Source organism: Balaenoptera musculus, chromosome 17 (genome assembly GCF_009873245.2).
Source record: "Balaenoptera musculus isolate JJ_BM4_2016_0621 chromosome 17, mBalMus1.pri.v3, whole genome shotgun sequence".
In the NCBI taxonomy this organism is placed as follows: domain Eukaryota; kingdom Metazoa; phylum Chordata; class Mammalia; order Artiodactyla; family Balaenopteridae; genus Balaenoptera; species Balaenoptera musculus.
In genome coordinates, this window is record NC_045801.1 from 32,779,016 (window position 1) to 32,801,305 (window position 22,290).

At 35.2% G+C, this 22,290-nt stretch overlaps 1 protein-coding gene across 2 annotated transcripts in view; it reads left to right on the forward strand.

The window, feature by feature from the left end:
* Window positions 1-21,933, forward strand: part of LRP12 (LDL receptor related protein 12) — an 84,939-nt gene extending 63,006 nt beyond the window's left edge. Inside the window, exons 2-6 of one of the 2 annotated variants that reach the window (XM_036830348.1) lie at window positions 635-770; window positions 9,039-9,241; window positions 10,763-11,861; window positions 13,457-13,589; window positions 18,180-21,933. In XM_036830348.1, the coding sequence (XP_036686243.1) occupies window positions 635-770; window positions 9,039-9,241; window positions 10,763-11,861; window positions 13,457-13,589; window positions 18,180-19,046 (2,438 nt within the window). In that variant the 3' untranslated portion in view covers window positions 19,047-21,933. The remainder of the gene's footprint in view (window positions 1-634; window positions 771-9,038; window positions 9,242-10,762; window positions 11,862-13,456; window positions 13,590-18,179) is intronic. The other variant, XM_036830347.1, reaches the window with a different exon arrangement.
* The last annotated feature ends 357 nt before the right edge of the window (window positions 21,934-22,290 follow it).

Below are 22,290 nucleotides of genomic sequence, written 5' to 3' on the forward strand. Positions count from 1 at the left end.
TTCAAGCCTTTATTTTTAAAATAATTTAGGAATCATTTATGACCCTGTAATAAAGTTCCGAAGTATTCATGGAATGAATTAAAGAACTGCTTTGAAGTAATTCTGAAGTAATGTTTTGCTGTCTTTATCCAATCATCCACTAACTTCTTAACAACCCAGCATCTTACTGTTATGTTTATATGTGCTTTCCTTTAATTATTTTGTTCAGAAGACTATTTATCTGATTTTTTTTAATTTAAAGTGTCCAAAAAGTAGTTCAGTAAAGTTGAACTTTAGGTAGTTTATAATAAAATAAATTTAAAAGTGAATTTTGAAAAAAGATAGATGGATCAACTGATCTCCATGGCTAAAGCTAGCAATCTTAACAATTTTAATGTTATTCAGGGATCCAATTTGAAAACTTCCACACCTCCCTAAAACGTTGTATTTAATTAGAATAAGATACTTTGACTAAAAGGGAAGAAAATAAAATGATTTCATTAGAATAATAAAAGCTTTTTAAGGTCGGCAATACCATATTTTATTGTATATGATTTGATGTCTGAAGTTTTTTATTTTTAAATAAATACTGCTTTACTTAATGCTTTGTTTTAAAGTATAATAATTAGCTAAGATTGCTTTGACTATCTTCCAGCTTGTGGAGAAACTCCAGAACAAATTCGAGTGCCAAGTGGTATAATCACGAGCCCAGGCTGGCCTTCTGAATATCCTGCCAGAATCAACTGTAGCTGGTTTATAAGGGCAAACCCAGGGGAAATTATTACTATAAGGTAATTCTGATACCTTCCTGTATTATTGTATGATATTTTATTACAAAGTATAAGTTCAGTTTCCAAGTATCATTGCTCAACATGCAGTAATATAAAAAGATGATTTTTCAGAAAATATAGTAAATTATATTTATCAGTACCATCTTGAGGGTAGGAATAGCAACCTGTTCTTCCTCTTTTATTAGGGCGTGTGTTTTGAATATTTTCTAATGGCGGTAATGAATTTGCACTGAGCCATCTGTATTCTTCTAGGCAGTTTTTTAACAAAAGGTACACATTTGCAAAACAGCTTATTAGGATCAACAGTGTAATCTTTGGCCATGAGACAAATAAACAGGACTCAGTAATCCACTTGGAGATCTAACCCATAATCTTGGTCTTGTTAGTAGAGTCCTCTACCGTAATGAGTTAAAACATGATTGTAGGCTATGTCTGTGTATAAAACTTAAAATACGCTGATGATGGATAAATACTGTGTCTAGAAAAATCTCTTTCTTTCATAACACTGAGACAATAGAACATTTGTTAAGAATACAAAATGAAAGATATTCCTAGGGGAAATAACCATAAGTTTAAGATCCTAAGAATAAATATGATATAAATCAGGAAAATTAAGATTCATTTACAGACATTTAAAATTACAGAGAAAAACTGTGGGAGTAAGATGTTAAGGAGGAAACATTCAGTGGAACTAGATATTGCTTGCTTAAGGAAATTATATAAAAGCTATTAGGAAAAAAAAAAAATTTGCCTGAAGGGGAGAAAAAAAAATAGTGTACCTAAACAAAGAACCATAACACAGTTAAGAATGCCATTCCTGTCACAGAGACAGCACAAAGGCATCTTTGATATTCTTTCATTAATTACATTTTTATAGGTAAGGATCATGGAATTTTAGATTTAGAAGAGACCTTGCAGATCATAGACATACATCCCTTAATTTTACAATTTTTTACAAATGAGATTGTAAATTTAGCCTATTTTTGAATCTTTCCATATTCCTCTTTTATATTCATTAACTAATGAGAAAACCAGTCTCTTGAGGAACACAATTGTAGTCTATCCCCTTGTTTTCTGTGGAAGTAAAACAGGGACATATGGTATGTTTTCCTTTGGTGCCTCTCTGCCCCAGGCCACATCTTTTGGAACACTGGAGCCGAGCTTCTGTGGAAGCTGTAACACTCCTCTGTGAGAAGTATGATTCCCTTGCTTGATGGATTGGTAGGATGTACCATTAAGGTTATCCTTCTGCAGCAGTACCAATGTTGGAATCTGAACAATATGCCTATTTTCTGTTACTTGTAACATGACTAAGTACAAATGTGTTTACAAAGTAATATTTTACCATAGGGATTCCAAATATTTTTTAAACATAAAACTAGACTTTTTGGAGATTTTTTTTCTTTTAACCTAAAAATCCAACCCCAAATTAAATTTGCAGCCTACCAGCTCAGTTATGTAAAACTTGGAAATTCTTGCCAGCACAAAGGAGGTGACATGGAACACTGCCATCTGGTTCTGATCATGTGTTGGATCCTTGAGATTTCACAAAGCTACGCTAAAAACCAAGCAAAATACTGAAATGCAGAACAATATTGGAGGTGAGCTCCACATCTAAGGGAAGATTTCCTAAATTCTGGATGGAGTTAACAAATTTGGATTTATACAGCCAGCCTCATAAAATCAGAAAGTAATTTTAGTAGTTGTCCTAGTTCTTACTGAAACCATTAACATGGTAATACCAAACTTTAAAAAGATGACACACCCACATAATACACAAAGAAAGTCAAGTTTCACTTGTGAATATTGGTGTAATATCTTAAATATATTGTTCAAAAGAAATTTATGCCATAATCAAATTCAGCTCATTTAGACACACAATTGAGTCAATATTAGGAAATATTAAATTAGTTTACCATATTAACAAGTCAGAGAAGAGATATGATTATCTAGATATGATTATCTAGACTAGACAGATGTTTTAAAGCTTTTTGGTAAAAACAAAATCAACATTCATTCCTGAGTTTAAAATAATTAAAATCTAGATAAAAGAGAGAAACTAAAATTACCGACTATAAACAAACAATATTTAGACCTCTCCTTATAAAACTGGTTAAAGATGGTGATACATAAGCATTTTTATCCCTTCCCTTTAAATCTGCCCAAATCCACAAAGGCCACCTTATCCACAGGAGGTAGAGGATTGGATTCTGGTTCCCTGCTTGAAGCCAAGGAGTAGGGTCAGGATATTTTGCTCAAAAAAGGAGGCTGAAAAAAGCTTCTACTAACCACTGCTTGAACTTTCATGGGGCTGAGAGCTTAGAAAGGTAGGAGACATACCATAATAAATAGGAATTTAACTAAGTCCCCACTGACTCTGTGATGGGGTCTGTAATATTACTCTGAACTACCATCTTAGGACTGGTTTTGGAATGGAGACCTAAGTGGAGGTAGCTACAAAACAGATGCCGTGGGGGAACATAGGAGGAGATAAAATTTAAAAAACAAAACAAAAACAGCACCAAAAATCTTTCACAAAAGCATGCAACCCAAATTTCTAGAATGTTTGAAAAACTTTAATACTAACCAAAACAGCCAACAAAATCAAGTTGGAATACAGATTTACTACAGATGTTGTACACTTTAACATATTGGGGTTTTTTTTCTTAACCTTTTTTATGCCACGAACACTTTGGTAGTTTGGTGAAACCTATAGATCCTTTCTCAGAATGTTTTTAAATATATAAAACAAAACACATAGCATTACAAAGGGAACCAATTATTCCTGAAATATAGCTATCAGGTATTTTTACAAATTTATAATATGATAGTACATATATGCTTATTTATTAACATATTAGTGAGCAAGCCATGCTTTTAACAATTACTATAATTTCAAAGTGGTTTTGAGTGTAAATAGTTATTCTAGATCTCTATTAAAACTGAAATGTAAGATGAAATTATCTGTGATTTCTATTGGTGACAGTGTGAGAGGTACTATAAAAACTATTCATGGTTTGTTGTTTATATTCATAAGTGAAGGAAATGTTAAATTTCAGTTACAGATGGGTGAAAATAAAGTTGTAAATTTTTCTACTGAATTTGAGAATTTGAGAGAATTCTCAGAGGGAAAGAAACTTTTTAAAAAAACCCTCAAAAACCTATTAATACAGGAAAGGAGGGAAATGAGAACCCCATTCCCCACCCCAAATAGAAAAGCTATTCAATCAAAAAAACTCACTTACCCTTTAAAAGATAGACTATCCAATCAGGTTTATTGGTTGGGTGATTGATATGATCCCTCTCCAATGGGCTTAATAAGAACATACCTAAAACAGCACCAACAGAAAGTCTAAAAAATGAGCATAGGGAAAGATAAGCTATGGAAGTACAGATCAGGAGAGAGCTAGTGCAGGAAGGTTAACATCAGTTGTAATTGACCTTAAGACACAAAGTATTAGTAACAAATGGAATAATCCACTAGGAAGATATAATAATGGTTCAACGTTGTGTACCTAATAACACAGCATAAAACACAAGCAAAGCAGACTGTGGGGGGAGTTAACCAAGTTTGACCAGGTTTGACTAGTGCACAATTCAGTGGAAGTTTCTAAACATATGTTTTAATCTGAATTTAATACATTAAACAGGAAAACAATTAGTAAAAATGGAGAAGATTTGATAAAACTAACAAGCTTGATTCAGTAGACGCATGTATTGCATATGTGTGTAATGTTTATACCTATTTCAGTGAATAGAGAATACACATTCCTTTCAAAGACATATGTGACATTTATTTAAAAATTGATTATGTATTAAATAAAGGAATTCTGAATGTATTTCCAGACTTTACATCATTCACATTTTCTCTGATCATAATGCAGTTAAATTAGAAACCAACAATTTTTTAAAAACCCATATGTTCAGAAATATATTCCTAAATAACTTCTGCATTAAAGATGGAAATCACAGTGAAACTCAAAATATTTTTAAATAGCCATAATGAAAGTATTAGATATTAAAGCTGTTGGAATACATTGAAAGAGTACTTAGAAAATTTTACAGCTTTAATGCATTGATTTAAAAACTAGTAAGATGGAAAATAAATAAGCTCAGCATTTTCTCAAGAGTTTAGAAGAAAAACTACAGGGTAAATCTTTAGTAGAAAAAATAAAGTTAAGATCAGAAAATAATTAAATAGAAAAAATAACCAAAAACTGGTTTTCTGAAAGAGTGAGGAAAATAGACAAAGACAGATCTCAAGGCAAGAGTGAAGAAAAAAGAGGAAAGGTACAAATAAAAATTAAAAAAAAAACAAAAAACGAACAAGTGTCTATAGTTATAAATACAATAATAGAGATTTTAGACGCCATAAAGGAATATCATGAATGGTTTATACTGATACTTTTATAAAATTAGAAGAAATGAATCATTTTCTACATGTGTGTTACCAAAATTGATTCAAGAAGAATTAGAAAACTGATGAATGCAATAGCTATTAAAGAAGTTAAATCAAGAGTCAAAATAAGATTTCTACACCCAGATAGTTTTACGGGCAAGTTTTGCCAAATGAATAGAGAAGAAATTTCCTTAACCTGATAAAAGTTACCTGTTTAATAAATTTAAAAATCAAACTTAATATTGAATTTAATTTTAGCACTAAGGACCAAGACAAGGATACATGCTTTCACTGCTTGTACTTGAAGCTCAGTCAATACAACGTTCCAACAAATAGAGGTTAGTGGTATAAAAAAATGAAAAGGAAGAGGTGAAACTTTCCTCATTTGCCAACACTACACTTACCTACATAGATAATCCAAACAAATTTAAAGACCACCGATATGAAAATTTAACCAGTTGTATGAAAGTACTATGTAAAACTTTGCAATGATAAATTTTACTTTCAAGATAAAATGATAATTTCTAAGAAAATTTAAATTATCAAAACTGACTTAATGAAAGTTTAGGAAAAGCTGATTAAACCAAAAAGCGTGAAGAAGTTGAAAATCTCTACCCTAAATCATTTGTACTCTGAAGAGGCACAAGGCACAGGTTTGTAAACAGTGTCTTTGTTACATAAACTATTCTGAAGCATTAAAAAAGAAAAACTGAAAATTACTTTCACTTGTAAATGTATTTGAAACATCCTAAATGAATATTAGCAAACCAAATCCCTAGTAGAGTATATGTGAGGACATATTTATTGATTATTTCTTTTGTTCTGGATCAGGTCCCTGATTTCATGAATCTTCGTTGATTAAAAGTTGGGAGTTCTCTGGTGGGCTAGTGGTTAGGATTCTGGGCTTTCACAGGCATGGCCCTGTTTCAGTCCCTGGTCGGGGAACTGTGATCCCACAAAGCCACAAGGTGCAACCAAAAAAAAAAAAAACAGTATATTAAAGGACACTTTGATTACTTCCATATTTTGTCTGTTGTAAATAATGCTGCAATGAAAATTGGGGTGCATATATGTTTTCTAATTAGTGTTTTTTTCTTCCAGTAAATACCTAGGAGTGGAATTGCTGGATCATATGGTAGTTCTATTTTTAATTTTTTGAGGAATCTCCGTACTGTTTTCCATAGTGGCTACACCAGTTTACGTCTCCACCAACAGTGCACAAAGGTTCCCTTTTCTCCACATCCTTGCCAACATGGCTTTGATAGTAACCATTCTGACAGATGTGAGGTGATATCTCATTGTGGTTTTGAGTTGTATTTCCCTGATGATTAGCAATGTTGAGCATCTTTTCATGTGCCTATTGGCATCTGTGTGTCTTCTTTGGAAAAATGTGTGTTCAGATCCTCTGTGCATATTTTAATTGGGATGTTTGTTTTTTTTTGATATTGAGTTGTATGAGTTCTTTGTATATTTTGGATTATTAACCCCTTATTGGACATATCATTTGCAAATATCTTCTCCCATTCAGCACAGCCACTATGGAAAGCAGTACGCAGGTTCCTCAAAAAATTAAAAATAGAATTACCAGACGATCCAGCAGTTCCACTCTTCATATCCAAAGAAAATGAAAAAAAAAATTTGAAAAGATATATGCATCCCAGTGTTCATAGCAGCATTACTTATAGTAGCCAAGACATGGAAGCAACCTAAGTATCCATCAACAGATAAGTGGATAAAGAAGATGTGATATAATGGAATATTTCTCAGCTATAAAAAAAGAGTGAAATTTTGCCATTTGCAACAACATGGATGGCCCTACAGGGTATTACGCTTAGTGAAATAAGTCAGACAGAGAAAGACAAATACTGTATGTTTTCAGTTTATATGGAATCTGAAAAATAAAACACATTAACGAATATAACAAAACAGAAACAGACTCACAGATACAGAGATCAAGGAGAGGGACAAGATAGGTGAGGGGTATTAAGAGGTACAGACTACTATGTATAAAATAAATAAGTTACAAGGATGTAATGTGCAGCACAGGGGAATATAGCCAATATGCAATAATAACTTTATATGGTGTATAAGCTGTAAAAACATCGAATCAGTGTGTTGTACACCTGAAACTAATATAATATTGTAAGTCAACTATACTTAAAAAAAAAAAAAAAACTTCTCAGTAAAAGATACCATTAAGAAAGACTGACAGCACCAACTATTGGAGAGAATGAGGGTTTGAGTGGATCTACATATATCTTGCATAACATACATGCCCCAAATAGATACACGTTTATACTATATAAAGAGCTCTTAAATAAGAACAAATTGTAAGGTACGAAGGATATAACAAGGTGATTCACAGAAAAAGAAATAGAAATAGCTAATAAACATAGGAAAAAGTGTTTCAATTTCAGTAAATAAGGAAATGCAAACTAGAACAATGATAAATCTCTTTTATCCACCTAACTGGCAACAAATCTTTAGAAATAAAATGTTGCATTTTGCCAGAGTTGTGGGGTATAAGGTGCTTTTTCATACGCACTTGGTGGAATTGTGAGTTGGTATAAACATTTTTCTCAGTGTTGCTATCAAATTTAAAGTGGAATTGTGTCTTTTGACCTAGCAATTCTACTTCTAGAAAAATTTGTCCTAGAGAAATACTTGCTTATGTGTGTGTGGAGAGAACATGTATAAGGATTCCAGCATTGTTCATAATAGTGAAAAACTGGAAGCAGTCAAATTGTCAGCCTTTGTTATAGTTACTCAGAATATTTAAAGTATTTGTTTATTTATTTATTTATGACTGTGTTGGGTCTTCATTTCTGTGCGAGGGCTTTCTCTAGTTGTGGCAAGCGGGGGCCACTCTTCATCGCGGTGCGCGGGCCTCTCACTATCGTGGCCTCTCTTGTTGCGGAGCACAGGCTCCAGACGCGCAGGCTCAGTAATTGTGGCTCACGGGCCTAGTTGCTCCGCGGCATGTGGGATCTTCCCAGACCAGGGCTCGAACCCGTGTCCCCTGCATTGGCAGGCAGATTCTCAACCACTGCGCCACCAGGGAAGCCCCCAGAATATTTAAAGAGGAAATATCCTGGTACAATAATCCTTGGATAATTAACTTTATCATCACTTGGCTTAAGGCAGGAATCTCACTTTTCGGTGAGACATGTTAGTAGAAAATGCTATTTTGTTTTTTCTTTCTTCATAGCACTGGCTAATTTTGTATGTGCTTCTTATTTGACTTTTCTGCCCTTTATTCATGCCCATATTTTATGAACTACAAGATAACGTTTGGTTATAAATCATTTATGTAGAAAAGTATTCCCAAACTCAGGGACTTTTCACTGAAGAAGTTTTTTGTTTGTTCATTTTTAACTTTTTTACTTGGCTCAGGTTTGCTATTTGCTCTCCTGAAAATGTAAGCTGTAAACTCATTAAGCAAGCAGATGAACCAGTCTAATCTAGAGAAGGCAGACTTCCTCTATGTCTTTCAGTTCATCGAATTATGGAGTGGTTCAAACAGAGAACAATTTAGGGTGCTAAGAATTAGAAGTGGTCCTTCCTAAACACACACAGGGAGAAGAAAAAGAAACATCGTGCCAACTGTCTCCTGTTTTTTAGCGTTTTTTTGGAATTTCGTGTTACATATGAAGAGGTATTGTTCTGGAATCTGGGAAAGAGATGTAAATGTTAGGAACACAGAAGCAGTATTATTATTTGCTGATGATATAGTCGTGGGCCTAGAAGAGCCAGGATAATCAGTGAATATATGGAGGCTTATAATAAAGTCCTCAGTTACTTTGTATTATTAATGAAATTTTTTTCCAAAATTTCCTTTTCAGTAGCCTTTTCTGACTTTTTATTTGTAGTTTTCAGGATTTTGATATTCAAGGGTCCAGAAGATGCAGTTTGGACTGGTTGACGATAGAAACATACAAGAATATTGAAAGCTACAGAGCCTGTGGTTCTACAATCCCACCACCATATATTTCTTCACAAGACCACGTCTGGATCAGGTTCCATTCCGATGACAGTATCTCTAGGAAGGGTTTCAGACTGGCATACTTTTCAGGTGTGTTTTTAAATAAGAAGAAAGATATGGAACAGAATTCTATAGTATTTACTGCTCAGTCACTTTGGGACTCGCCTTCTAAACAATGTCCATTTAATTGTGACTCAATCCTCAAGGCAGCTGAGATTGAGGAATTAGAGGCTAAAGGTTCAGGTGCCGTAGATCCGGGTCTCCAAAAGGCATTTTGTATAATCCTAATAAAATGATTAATTTTACAAACTAAGGTCAGTTTTCTTTTTAAATATTTTGAATACGTTTATTTTAAAAGGAACTTTTTCCCCTCAAGTGTTTACCAGTATCCTGCAAGTTACTTCAGAATGTATTTTTGTGTGTGCATTACCCTTGTCTTTACACCTTCAAAGAAAAGACAATCAATTTCACTTTCGTAGTTTGTAGTATCAGAAGTCTTCTTATGCTAATTCTTAAACTTTATCCAAAAAGAGTGAGCAGCTCATACAAATATGAAGAACTCAGAGCATTAGAGTTATGTAAATTTTTGCTGAAAATCATTTTACATTTTCTGAAATTACATGGTCTCCTTTAGCAACATATGCTGCTTTTTCTCTTTTTTATTAAAAGCACAGTCTTTGTAATATTTACTTAGGTGCTGAAGCACATTTTCTGTCACCTATTTGCCAGTAAATAAAAGTTGTTAATGGAGAGGTAAGCATTGGCCGACATCATCAGTGTGGACTGTAGGAATCTAATGTTTGGTTTTCTTTCCCTACCTCATTATTGTTATATATTTAAGGTAGTCCACTAAGATAATCAGAATTCTATAAACATTTCAATTCTTTTCTCTCTTCTTCCCCCTACTGTTTTGTTGAGTAAATTTATACCTTTAGCTCAGATTCATAAAATATTTTGCAGTTGTATTAAAACAATAGAAATTATAAAATGGAAGTACCATGTTGTGGTTACATGAAATGTTAGAAATAGAATAAAGTTAACTTATGATAATCTTAGCAAAAATTTGAGTCTAAATAATGGGCTTGCAAAATATGCTATGATACACAAAGCAAAATATTGTGTGTATGTGTGTGTGTATATATATATATATATATATATATATATAATATATATAAACAACTCAAAAAGAATATTAAAACTGGATTTGAAAAGGTGATTATTATAGAGGAGTTTTTCTTCATTGCAAAATGTTTATACAATAGAGTATTTGAAATTCTTAGGCAATACATCCTACTAACTTATATATCTTACATCACTTTACTAAATGTTCTGCAGTAAAATAGCTTCTACAAAAACAGGATTGGTCTTTTCTCTTTAGATCAGCTGTAGAGATCTTCATGGAACAAATCATAAGTGTTTAATAAATTGTTGAGTAATCAGTAAGCCAATATTAATTTGTCATTAGAGTTTAACCTATTTTTGATCAAGCCCAACTATCATTTGGGCTAATCAACATTTATGATAAAAATGCCACTTGCTGTTACATACCCTTTAAAGAGTATGTTTTTTCCTCCTTATCTCTCCATCTCCCTCCTCCCAATGTCCTCCCAGGGAAATCTGAGGAACCAAACTGTGACCAGTTTCGTTGTGGTAATGGAAAGTGTATACCAGCAGCCTGGAAATGCAATAACATGGACGAATGTGGAGATAGTTCTGATGAAGAGATCTGTGCCAAAGAAGTGAATCCTCCAACATCGGCCGCTTCCCAACCCTGTGCTTACAACCAGTTCCAGTGTCTATCTCGGTTTACCAAAGTTTACACTTGCCTCCCCGAATCTTTAAAATGTGATGGGAACATTGACTGCCTTGACCTTGGAGATGAGATAGACTGTGATGTGCCAACTTGTGGGCAGTGGTTAAAATATTTTTATGGTACTTTTAATTCTCCCAATTATCCAGACTTTTATCCTCCTGGAAGCAATTGCACCTGGTTAATAGACACTGGTGATCATCGCAAAGTCATCTTACGCTTCACTGACTTTAAACTTGATGGTACTGGTTATGGTGATTATGTCAAAATATACGATGGATTAGAGGAGAATCCACACAAGCTTTTGCGTGTGTTAACTGCTTTTGATTCTCATGCGCCTCTCACTGTCGTGTCTTCTTCTGGACAGATAAGGGTACATTTCTGTGCCGATAAAGTCAACGCTGCCAGGGGATTTAATGCTACTTACCAAGTAGACGGCTTCTGTTTGCCATGGGAAATACCCTGCGGAGGGAACTGGGGGTGTTATACGGAGCAGCAGCGCTGTGATGGGTATTGGCATTGCCCAAACGGAAGGAATGAAATCAATTGTACCATGTGCCAAAAGGAAGAGTTCCCATGTTCCCGGAACGGCGTCTGTTACCCTCGTTCTGATCGCTGCAACTACCAGAATCATTGCCCAAATGGCTCCGATGAAAAAAACTGCTTTTTTTGCCAGCCAGGAAATTTTCATTGTAAAAACAATCGTTGTGTGTTTGAAAGCTGGGTGTGTGACTCTCAGGACGACTGTGGCGATGGCAGCGACGAGGAGAATTGCCCGGTAATCGTGCCTACCCGAGTCATAACTGCAGCCGTCATAGGGAGCCTTACCTGTGGCCTGTTACTGGTCATTGCCTTGGGATGTACTTGTAAGCTTTATTCTCTGAGAAGGTTTGAACGAAGGTCAGTATCAAGACAAAACCATAGTGCTTATGCTCTCTACAGTAAAAGCGTGGCCCAAATATTTACAACACATTTTTTTTAATGAGATTAGCAATATATTTTTGTTATATTGTTGAGAAATAAATACTTCTTATGATTTATAAAATGACTATGAAAAGCCTATGACTCAAAAACCTAATAAGAACATTAAAAAACAAATAAATACTAAGAGTTATGAGGTGAGAAAAGCCAATCAGTATTTATCAGTTCCTGTTTTCAGGTTAATCTGTCTTACAGGAATTTTGCAAGCTGTAATTCTCGGTGGTTGCTCTTTAACCTCGGTTTTTATAAATATTAATTCAACAATTCCAGATATTTGAGAACCTTCTGTGTTGAAAGCATTATACAGGTGAATAGAGAAATGCGTAGGAGTAATCTCATGGGCAGTTTACAGTTAGAAGGAAGGAACTGTTGGGTAGAATTAGATGACAAAAAATATAAATGTTGTAAGAGCTATAAAATAAAGTGGTATAAAAGTCGAAGATCTCAGTTAAGAAGTGGTTCAGCGTTAAAGGGTGGCCTTCAGGGAGAGCTGTCTTTTGTGTGGTAGAGGAGAGACTGGACCTGGGAGAAGTTGATGGCAGAGAGGCCTTCTAGAAAGCTCCTGTGGAGACCATGACCGTCAGTCCCAGGAGAATGACAAATGATAGATACAACAAAGAAGTCACATACCAGACAGCTAAGAATAGATGCACAGTATCACAATAACCAAGTGCATCTTATCTTTGGTTCAGTATCAATGGCCAGAAAATGTTTTACTACATTGCAACATAAGAGTACAATGAAGACCAGAGGTCTTGAGTTTAAGAACAAGTTATTCCAGAAAGGGTTTTGGTGACTCATTTCACTCTTTTCCTTATCTGAAAAGTAAATGTGTTGGACTTGATGAATAAAGTGTCTTCTAAGAATTTTCAAATACTTTCACCTCAAGTCTCAAGCCCCTATGTTCTTAGGGGTTTAAAGATCTAGTACTCTTATTTACTTTTTTTTATTTTTTATTTTTTTTTTATTTATGGCTGTGTTGGGTCTTCGTTTCTGTGTGAGGGCTTTCTCTAGTTGTGGCAAGCGGGGGCCACTCTTCATCGCGGTGCGCGGGCCTCTCACTATCACGGCCTCTCTTGTTGAGGAGCACAGGCTCCAGACGCGCAGGCTCAGTAGTTGTGGCTCACGGGCCTAGTCGCTCCGCGGCATGTGGGATCTTCCCAGACCAGGGCTCGAACCCGTGTGCCCTGCATTGGCAGGCAGACTCTCAACCACTGCGCCACCAGGGAAGCCCCCCCAGATCTAGTACTTTTATCTTTTACGGGGATATCTAATTTATTAAAACTTAGTGATCCAGACCCCTAGTGTAAAACCGCATGAGACTAAACTGTCTGCTTCATCTTTGTGTTCTCAGTGTAGGGTATTATAGATACTCATCAAATGTTGGCTAAGTAAGCTTTACAAATGAACAAGTATATTAAAATTCAGATTGTTTTAATTGTTGATAATTTAAAAATTACTGTTTTGGCTTGCCTTTTTTTAAAATCCTTTTCATCCCCCTGTTTCTCTCAAAGATCATTTGAAACACAGTTGTCCAGAGTGGAAGCAGAATTGTTAAGAAGAGAAGCTCCTCCCTCTTATGGACAATTGATTGCTCAGGGTTTAATTCCACCAGTTGAAGATTTTCCTGTTTGTCCACCTAATCAGGTATGTTGCAACTTATTATTTCTCTTTCTGTACCTCTTAAAATGAAATCTATACTTGTATATAATGGTAAAGTATCCTTGACTGTGTCAGAATTTTTGCAGTCAAGTTAAGAATTAAATATATGGAGGATTTGAAATTATACAGTTGACCCCTGAACAACGAGGGGGCTAGGGACACCCACCCTCCGTGCAGGTGAAAATTCACATGTAACTTTATAGTCAGACCTCTGTGTCTGGGGCTCAACATCCATAAATTCAACCAACCATGTATCATGTAGTACTATAGTATTTGCTATTGAAAAAAATCCACATATAAGTGGACCCGTGCATTTCAAGCCCATGTTGTTCAAGGGTCAACTCTAATTGTTTCATTGTATTTTAACAAATTCAGAAGTATACTTTTCATTCTTTACTTCTGATTTGGTTAGGTGATTCTTAAGCATTTTACTGTTTAGGATAATTCAGTGCGTTAAAATTCAAAAGTTAAGTTTGACAGCTTATTTTCTACTTGAACTATTTCAAAGATTTAAAAAGAAATACTAAAGTTGATATGCTTAGTAATAGATTAGTAACATGCTAGATTAAAATAAAAGTTGTTGAAATTAAGTTAACATTTCTACCTGACTTGAGAGAAAACTTCTTCACAGCTGGATTTTACAGTGCTTAAAAATTCATATCATTTTCTTTAAATAGTAACTCATTCTTTATTAATGTTTCTGAATTCTTTAAATTTTTGTGAGTGATTTTTTACTTCGGGTGTACATTAAAGTGATCCAGTTATACATATATATATATATTCTTTTTCAGATTCTTTTCCATAATAGATTATTATAAGATATCAAATATAGTTCCCTGCAATTTCTTTTTTAATTTCTTTTTCAATGCTTACAATTGTGCCCAGGGTTCTTAAGGGCATTAAGGTTTCTACATTTAAAATGTAAATTCATCCAGAATCATTTCTAAAAGTTGTTCCCAGTATCAGAATTAAGAAAAATTGATGAACATTGTTTTCCCAGTAATTTAATTCTGTTCAAAATGAAAGACCGTTTCCTTTTTGTTAAATAGGTTTCCAATTACAGTGGGTCATCTTATTTGAGTCTTTTAGGAAATCTTTGTGAGAATTTGATGTAATTTGCTAAGTAAGTAATTCAGAACTTCCACTGGTTGGAATTTTGTGTGCAACATAGGAACAACCTACATTGTGGCTTTTATATATTGTTGTCCCTGCCAGTGGGGAAGGGTTCTTTTTAGGTAGGAATTCAGAGGATGGTTAATTCCATCCACCCACTCCACCATGTATCACCCCACCCCTATATCCTGAGGCTACCTTCAAGAGGTTAGTCAACTGTGAAGTTAGAGGGGGCACAGTCCACACAAGACAGCCCTTACTTCTAAAACCAATTTTAAGTTCCGGGGCTCCCAAACCATCCTCAGGTTTGATAATTCACTAGAAGGACTGAGAACTCATTGAAAGCTGTTTTACTTAATAGTATAAGCTGGTGTAACTATTATTGCTGGGAAAGGATCCAGATTAAATCAGCCAAAGGAAGAGACACGTAGGACAGGGTTCAGGAGGGTACCAAACACGACCCTTCCAATTGTCTTTTCCCCATAAAGTCAGGACAGTGTTATTCTCTCGACACAGGTGTGTGACAGTATGCACGAAACATTGCCAACTAGGGGAGCTCACCCAAACTCGGTGTCCAGGGTTTTTACTGGAGCTCCATCACATAGGCATGATTAATTGCACACGTGGCTGATCCCAGTCTCTAGCCTCTCCAGAGGTTGACTGATTCTGCTGACTCAACTCTCCCACGCTACATCACATTGGTGTGGCTCAGAGCCTCCACCGAAAACGCGGTGCTACTCTCTGGCTGGCCCAAGTCTCCATGCAATGACACTCCTGTCAAAGCTGACATTCCAAGGTCTGAGGTCTCATCCCAGAAGTAAAGGGCAAAGGTCAGACCTCACTTTGGGTAAGGTTTCAATTCTTTACTACCTACTACAGCATTTTTGTAGGGTTATAATTTACCCTTGTGAGGGAATTCTGCTTCAACAAAGTTTTAAAATAAAATATGTTTGCAAATGGTAAACTAGATTTTATTCAGTTAATGAGATTACACTCTTATGTTTGAAACTTTTGGTAATAAATTATCAAATTTCCTTATTTGTTTTTAAAAAGAAAAATAATCTTCTGATTACCAACTCATTCAAAAGAGCGATCCTTTCTGAAGAATCCTTTTCTTCTGCTTCATAAATGGAAGAAGTATATAAAATTATTCCTAAAACAATCATGAGATCCCCTTGTAGAATCTAATGTTAAATTGGCAATCATTTAATTAAACAGACTTTGAAGCCAGTAGAGAGCTTCATCTCACTGACAGACTATACTGTTAAAGTCGGCTTTGAAGTGTGCTGAAGGCATTGTGGGTGGCAGCTGCATAAAAGTGGAGGATGTCTGAAGAGCCTTGTGTTCATTGCTGGATTTAATGACAGTGCTCACACAAAGCCTTAGAACGTGAATGCCAAATGAGGAGGACCAAATCTATGGAGTTCATAGGGATGTGAGCCACTTTTTTTTTTTTTTTCAGTTAGTTTATAGTTACATTCCCAATTGGTGAAAACTCTTACTCATTTATATAGTAAATTTTATGTGCTGATATTCAGATTTCTTATTGGCAATCTGTTATTTACTAAGGCTAGACTATGAAATATTCCTGTGATAGTAGCTTCTTAGCTTTCTGTGAATTATATTCCAGGGATTATGTTCAAAGGGTGTATATGGAAATCACAAATCTATATGGAAAACCTGAGGCTAGCTGTACGGTATCAGCTTGGATTTACTTCAATACCAGTCACAAACAGAGATGGAAAACATATGTTATCACATCTTCTTATTCTCTTCCCTTCCTTTTTTCTGTGGGGGGATAGGCAAGAGCCATTCATTTTGGCGGAGGGAAACTGTATCACCTTTTGAAAGGGAGTATATCAATTCACCATTGTTTCTTGGAAATACTGTATTTTAAATACTAAATGCCAGATTGATGAAAGCTGTGTTTGTTCCAAGTTTGATTACTCCTTTTTGTAACCACTAGATGGAGCTTAAAGACTGTTTTTGTAAATACTGTCGTTTTTTTGTTTTTTTTTTAATTCCGATAGTCATTCATCTAGAAAAAAGAAAATCTAGATGATTTTTCTTTCAGTTGGGCAATATGGTCACCTCCCATATGCACTAATTAAAAATCACCAATTTTCAAAGAATAAGGTTATAATTTATGTTTAACATGAAGCTGTAGAAAATAAGACATAAATCTTTTTTTTTTTAAAGACTTTTTTTCTAAAGGAATTCCTTTATTTTTATTATTTATTTATTTATTTATTTATTTTTGGCTGTGTTGGGTCTTCGTTTCTGTGCAAGGGCTTTCTCTAGTTGCGGCAAGCGGGGGCCACTCTTCATCGCGGTGCGCGGGCCTCTCACTATCGCGGCCTCTCTTGTTGCGGAGCACAAGCTCCAGATGCGCAGGCTCAGTAGTTGTGGCTCACGGGCCCAGTTGCTCCTTGGCATGTGGGATCTTCCCAGACCAGGGCTCGAACCCGTGTCCCCTGCATTAGCAGGCAGATTCTCAACCACTGCGCCACCAGGGAAGCCCAAGACTTAAATCTTTAAGATTGAGAAGGAACCCAAATGTCTCAGATACCATTGAATAGGGCTATAAACAAGTTAATTTCTTTGGCTTTTTGTTTCCTGTGCTGCATTACAAATACAGTAATTCCTTTGTTTATGACAATATAAATAAATTTGTATTTATTTATAATAAATATTTATGGATATTTATTTATGGATATCCTCAATTTATGGATATCCTCAATATCCACTCATTCAACAAATCCTTGAGAACCAACTGTGAGATATAATTTTTACATGTTTTGGAAGGTTTCATCCTTGTAAATCAAGTCTAACTTGTGCTGTGTTAAAACAAAAAAACAAACAGCCTAGTTTTCACACTCCTTTAGGTCATTTAGAGAATTATTGTAGAGATTCTTCTATCTTCGTAGCTAAAGAAGTATCAAATACTTTTATTTTCCATCTTTGGTGCATTTCTAGGATTGGATTACTATGTGAAGTTTTGAAATAAAATTGCTGTTGTAATTGGCATTAAACATCATTTTAAAGTTCATATATAAAATGAAGTATCGAGAAAATCTTAAACACAGTGAACAGTGGTTCAAGTTATAGGTTAGATTCTGGAGTGAGGTGAACCTGTATCGATGAGAGAATTTAATTCATCCTCCATAGACCGTAAAATGAGTAATAGAACTTTCATCCACAACACATGCTGAATAGAAGGGTGTTTTCCATCTTAATACCTCGTTGTTAGCTGTTTTAAGATCTTTTCTTTCTTTCTTTCTTTCTTTCTTTCTTTCTTTCTTTCTTTCTTTCTTTCTTTCTTTCTTTCTTTCTTTCTTTCTTTCTTTCTCTCTCTCTCTCTCTCTCTCTCTCTCTCTCTCTCTCTCTCTCTCTCTCTCCCTCCCTCCCTCCCTCCCTCTCTCTCTCTCTCTCTCTTTCTTTCTTTCTTTCTTTTTTCCGCAGGCTTCTGTTTTGGAAAACCTGAGGCTAGCTGTAGGGTCTCAGCTTGGATTTACTTCAATCAGACTTCCTATGGCAGGCAGATCCAGCAACATCTGGAATCGTATTTTTAATTTTGCAAGATCACGCCATTCAGGGTCATTGGCTCTGGTCTCAGCAGATGGGGATGAGGTTGCCCCTAGTCAGAGTACCAACAGAGAACCTGAAAGAAATCATACTCACAGAAGTTTGTTTTCTGTGGAATCTGACGACACAGACACAGAAAATGAGAGAAGAGATACGGTAGGAGCATCTGGCGGGGTTGCAGCTCCTTTGCCTCAAAAAATCCCTCCCACAACAGCGGTAGAAGCAACAGTGGGAGCAAGTGGAAGTTCCTCCACTCAGAATACCCGAGGTGGTCACACAGAAACCGGACGGGATGTGACAAGTGCGGAACCCCCAAGTGTGAGTCCGGCGCGTCACCAGCTCACAAGTGCGCTAAGTCGTATGACTCAGGGGCTACGTTGGGTACGTTTTACATTAGGGCGATCAAGCTCCGTAAGTCAGAACCAGAGCCCTTTGAGACAACTTGATAATGGGGTAAATGGAAGAGAAGAAGATGATGATGTCGAAATGCTGATTCCAGTTTCTGAAGGAGCTTCAGACTTTGACGCGAATGACTGTTCCAGACCTCTTCTTGATCTTGCCTCCGATCAAGGGCAAAGGTTCAGACAACCATATAGTGCAGCAGACCCTGGAGTAAGACCAAGTAATCGCGATGGCCCCTGTGAGCGCTGCGGTATTGTCCACACTGCCCAGATACCAGACTCTTGCTTAGAAGCAATGCTGAAAAATGAAACGAGTGATGATGAAGCTTTGTTACTTTGTTAGGTACAAGAATCCCGTCAGGGAGATTGGATACAAGTTGGAGCAATATCCATTCATTGTTTTGGAACTTTACAATTAAACTAGTTTTAATTTAAAAAGAAAAAAGATGCAGGGTGATTTCTTACTATCATATGTTAGCCTGCATGGTTAAATTAAACACCTGTAACTCTATAAACTTTAGAGTTTACTATTTTAGCAGCTAAAAATGCATTATGTATTCAGATTGTTCAATAATGTTCTTCCATTTGTTTCTAATTGTTTTCATCCTGGTACTGTAGTTCGCAGTAGAGATATGGCTGCAGAAACTCATTTGACTGTCAGTTTCTATCTATCCTATGTTAAAACGTTTCTTTGTTCAAAATAATACCTTCTTTTAATTGAACCCTTTATGCTTTTGCCAATACATCTTGTAACTTAATATACTAGATGTTAAGGTTGTTAATATAAAAAGAGAAAAAGTCCTTATTCTCACCTGTTTTTATTTGTATAACATCTGTCTAAACATTATTAGATTTCATAATATGAGCTTGTCAAAGGGAAAAAAACTGTCTAAAATTTTTTCTCATGTTTAACATGCAATGATGTGAAATTTAGATAGAGTTAGATAAATTAATGGCAAAAACAAAACTCTTTTATAAATTTTCTAATGTTGACTTTAATACTCTAATATGGTACAAACCAAATGGTAAAAAGCCCAAATCATTTCTTTTTTTATCTCTATTTAAGGACAGAATTAAGCGGATGAAGATATTCTACTATGCATTAAATCTTGAACTTTATAAAATATGTACAAAAATTGTACAAGATAAGTTCCAACTGGTAATGTCTTTCCCTGATACAGGGTTATGCTTGTATTGGACCCTAGGGATTTGCACTAAAATCATATCAAGGTCTCAGATGAGTTTCGTGCAGAAGCACTATCACTTTAAATACTATTATTTGCTATCATAATGACTATATATTTCCATAGCTTATGGGGGGGGCGTGAGGGGGCATTTTTATTACAACTTGAGGTTGCTTTGCTAGTTTCATATTTATTTGTTGTATTTAAAAACTGCATTATAGTAAGAAAGTGATTTTTTTCAATATATTTTATTCATAAGGGGAGGATCATGCTACATGTTGAAAAGCAAATTAAGAAATCATTCAGATCACCTCCCTTTTTTAAGTAAAATGAATTGCAAAACCCCGCATATTTTTTTATTGTCAATTCCCATTTATTTATTCTTTAGCTGTCTGTTTTAGTAGCTTAATGTTTGAGTATGAAAAATGTATTTGTGTATGATTATTGCTATTTATTAAATTTTAAATACTTTGCTGAATGTCATTTTAAAGCATGTTTGAGGTCTTGTGTATTTGTCGTGTTATGCTGTCAGGAAGAACTGACTGAAATGTTTTAATATGTATCAAAAATTAAAATGACTTCTTTTTTTTGTATTGCCTTGAGGTACTTTTTAAATCAAAGTTTCTATTTATTTTTGTTCATTTGGTGCATATACAATTTCAGGCCATGAAATATGCAGTGTGTCTAGAAGAAAAATTAAAGAGGGGATGTCTTTCTTAACTCCCTTATAGTAAAGTAGTAGCTTACACCAGTTCTCAAGGGTAAAAAAATCCCTAAGGACCTGGACATTATTTTGCCTTTAATTGATGTGTCTAATAAGAGTCAGTAACTATATCAGTTCTCTTTTTATATTATTTTCAGATACATTTTAGACGCCTATACAATATTTTACTGGCAGAATTTGGGTTACCAAATTAACCTTGTTTAGGTCCTACTAATTATATACTATTATGTATAGGTTTTTTGTTTTTGTTTTCTGACATATATTTTAATTTCGTTGTTTAATTAACTAATACATCTCCTTGATTCAAACAGTAAAAAAATTAAGTCTCTCTCCTATCCCTGACAGCCATCTTCTAGTTCCCTTTCAAAGAAATAGGTACCAAGACCAAATTCTTGTATACCCTCCAGAAATACCATATAGATATATAAATGTATCTATATGTATAAATGCTATATGATGTAACACAAATTGGAACATACTATGCATTCTTTTTCTGCACCTTTTTTCAAGGGAAAAAGTGTATCTGCTACTGGTTGAATGTTAAAAGTACAGTTGGGTATTTCTGTTATTTGACTTTTCACATTTAAAAATTTGATCTATCCTGAATTTAAGGCTCCAGTTTTTCTTCCTAGGTAACTACCTAGTTACTGCAAGGCTGTTTATTAAATCTGTCCTTTCCTTGCTGTTGGAAATGGCCCTTTTATCATATTGCAGATTTTCATATTATGTGGATGTATTTCTAGACTCTAATTCCATTCTCTTCAATTGACTTGCCTTTTTTTTTTTGTACCAGTCCTACACTGTTTTAATAACAGTAATTTTTAAATGTTCAAATATTCTTGCTTATTTCTCCATTTGAACTTTAGAATCAACCCTTTGTGTTCCACAAAACAAATCCATTGTACATTTATTTTTTTGGACAGTTTTACTTTTATAGGTCAACTTGGGGAAATTTGACATCATTATCATGTTAAAGCTTCTATCTAAACCATGGTGCCCTATCCAAAAATGGTTCCCAATTTGTTCAAGTCTTTTTTGTTGTTTCCTTCACAGATGCTTCGCATTTTACTTTACAGAGATCTTGTACATGTTTTTCAAGAGTTCTTAGAAATTTTATTATTTTTGTTACCATTATTAAGGAAGTCCTTTCTGTTTATAATTTAGTCTGATTTTAGTATATATGAAAGCTAATGACTTATTTATGTTAATTTTCTGCCCAGCTACCAGACTCTCATTTTCTTATGGTTTGTAATAGTACTTCAGTTAATTCTTTTGTGTTTTCCAGTTATACAGTCATGTCTTCCAGTTTGCATACCTCTTTATGTCTTTTTTTTTTTTTTTTTAATTTTTATTTATTTATTTATTTATGGCTGCGTTGGGTCTTCGTTTCTGTGCGAGGGCTTTCTCCAGTTGCGGCGAGCGGGGGCCACTCTTCATCGCGGTGCGCGGGCCTCTCACTGTCGCGGCCTCTCCCGTTGCGGAGCACAGGCTCCGGACGCGCAGGCTCAGCAGTTGTGGCTCACGGGCCTAGTCGCTCCGTGGCATGTGGGATCTTCCCAGACCAGGGCTCGAACCCGTGTCCCCTGCATCGGCAGGCAGATTCTCAACCACTGCGCCACCAGGGAAGCCCCCTCTTTATGTCTTGATTGCATTGTCTAGTACTTCTAGAATAATGTTAA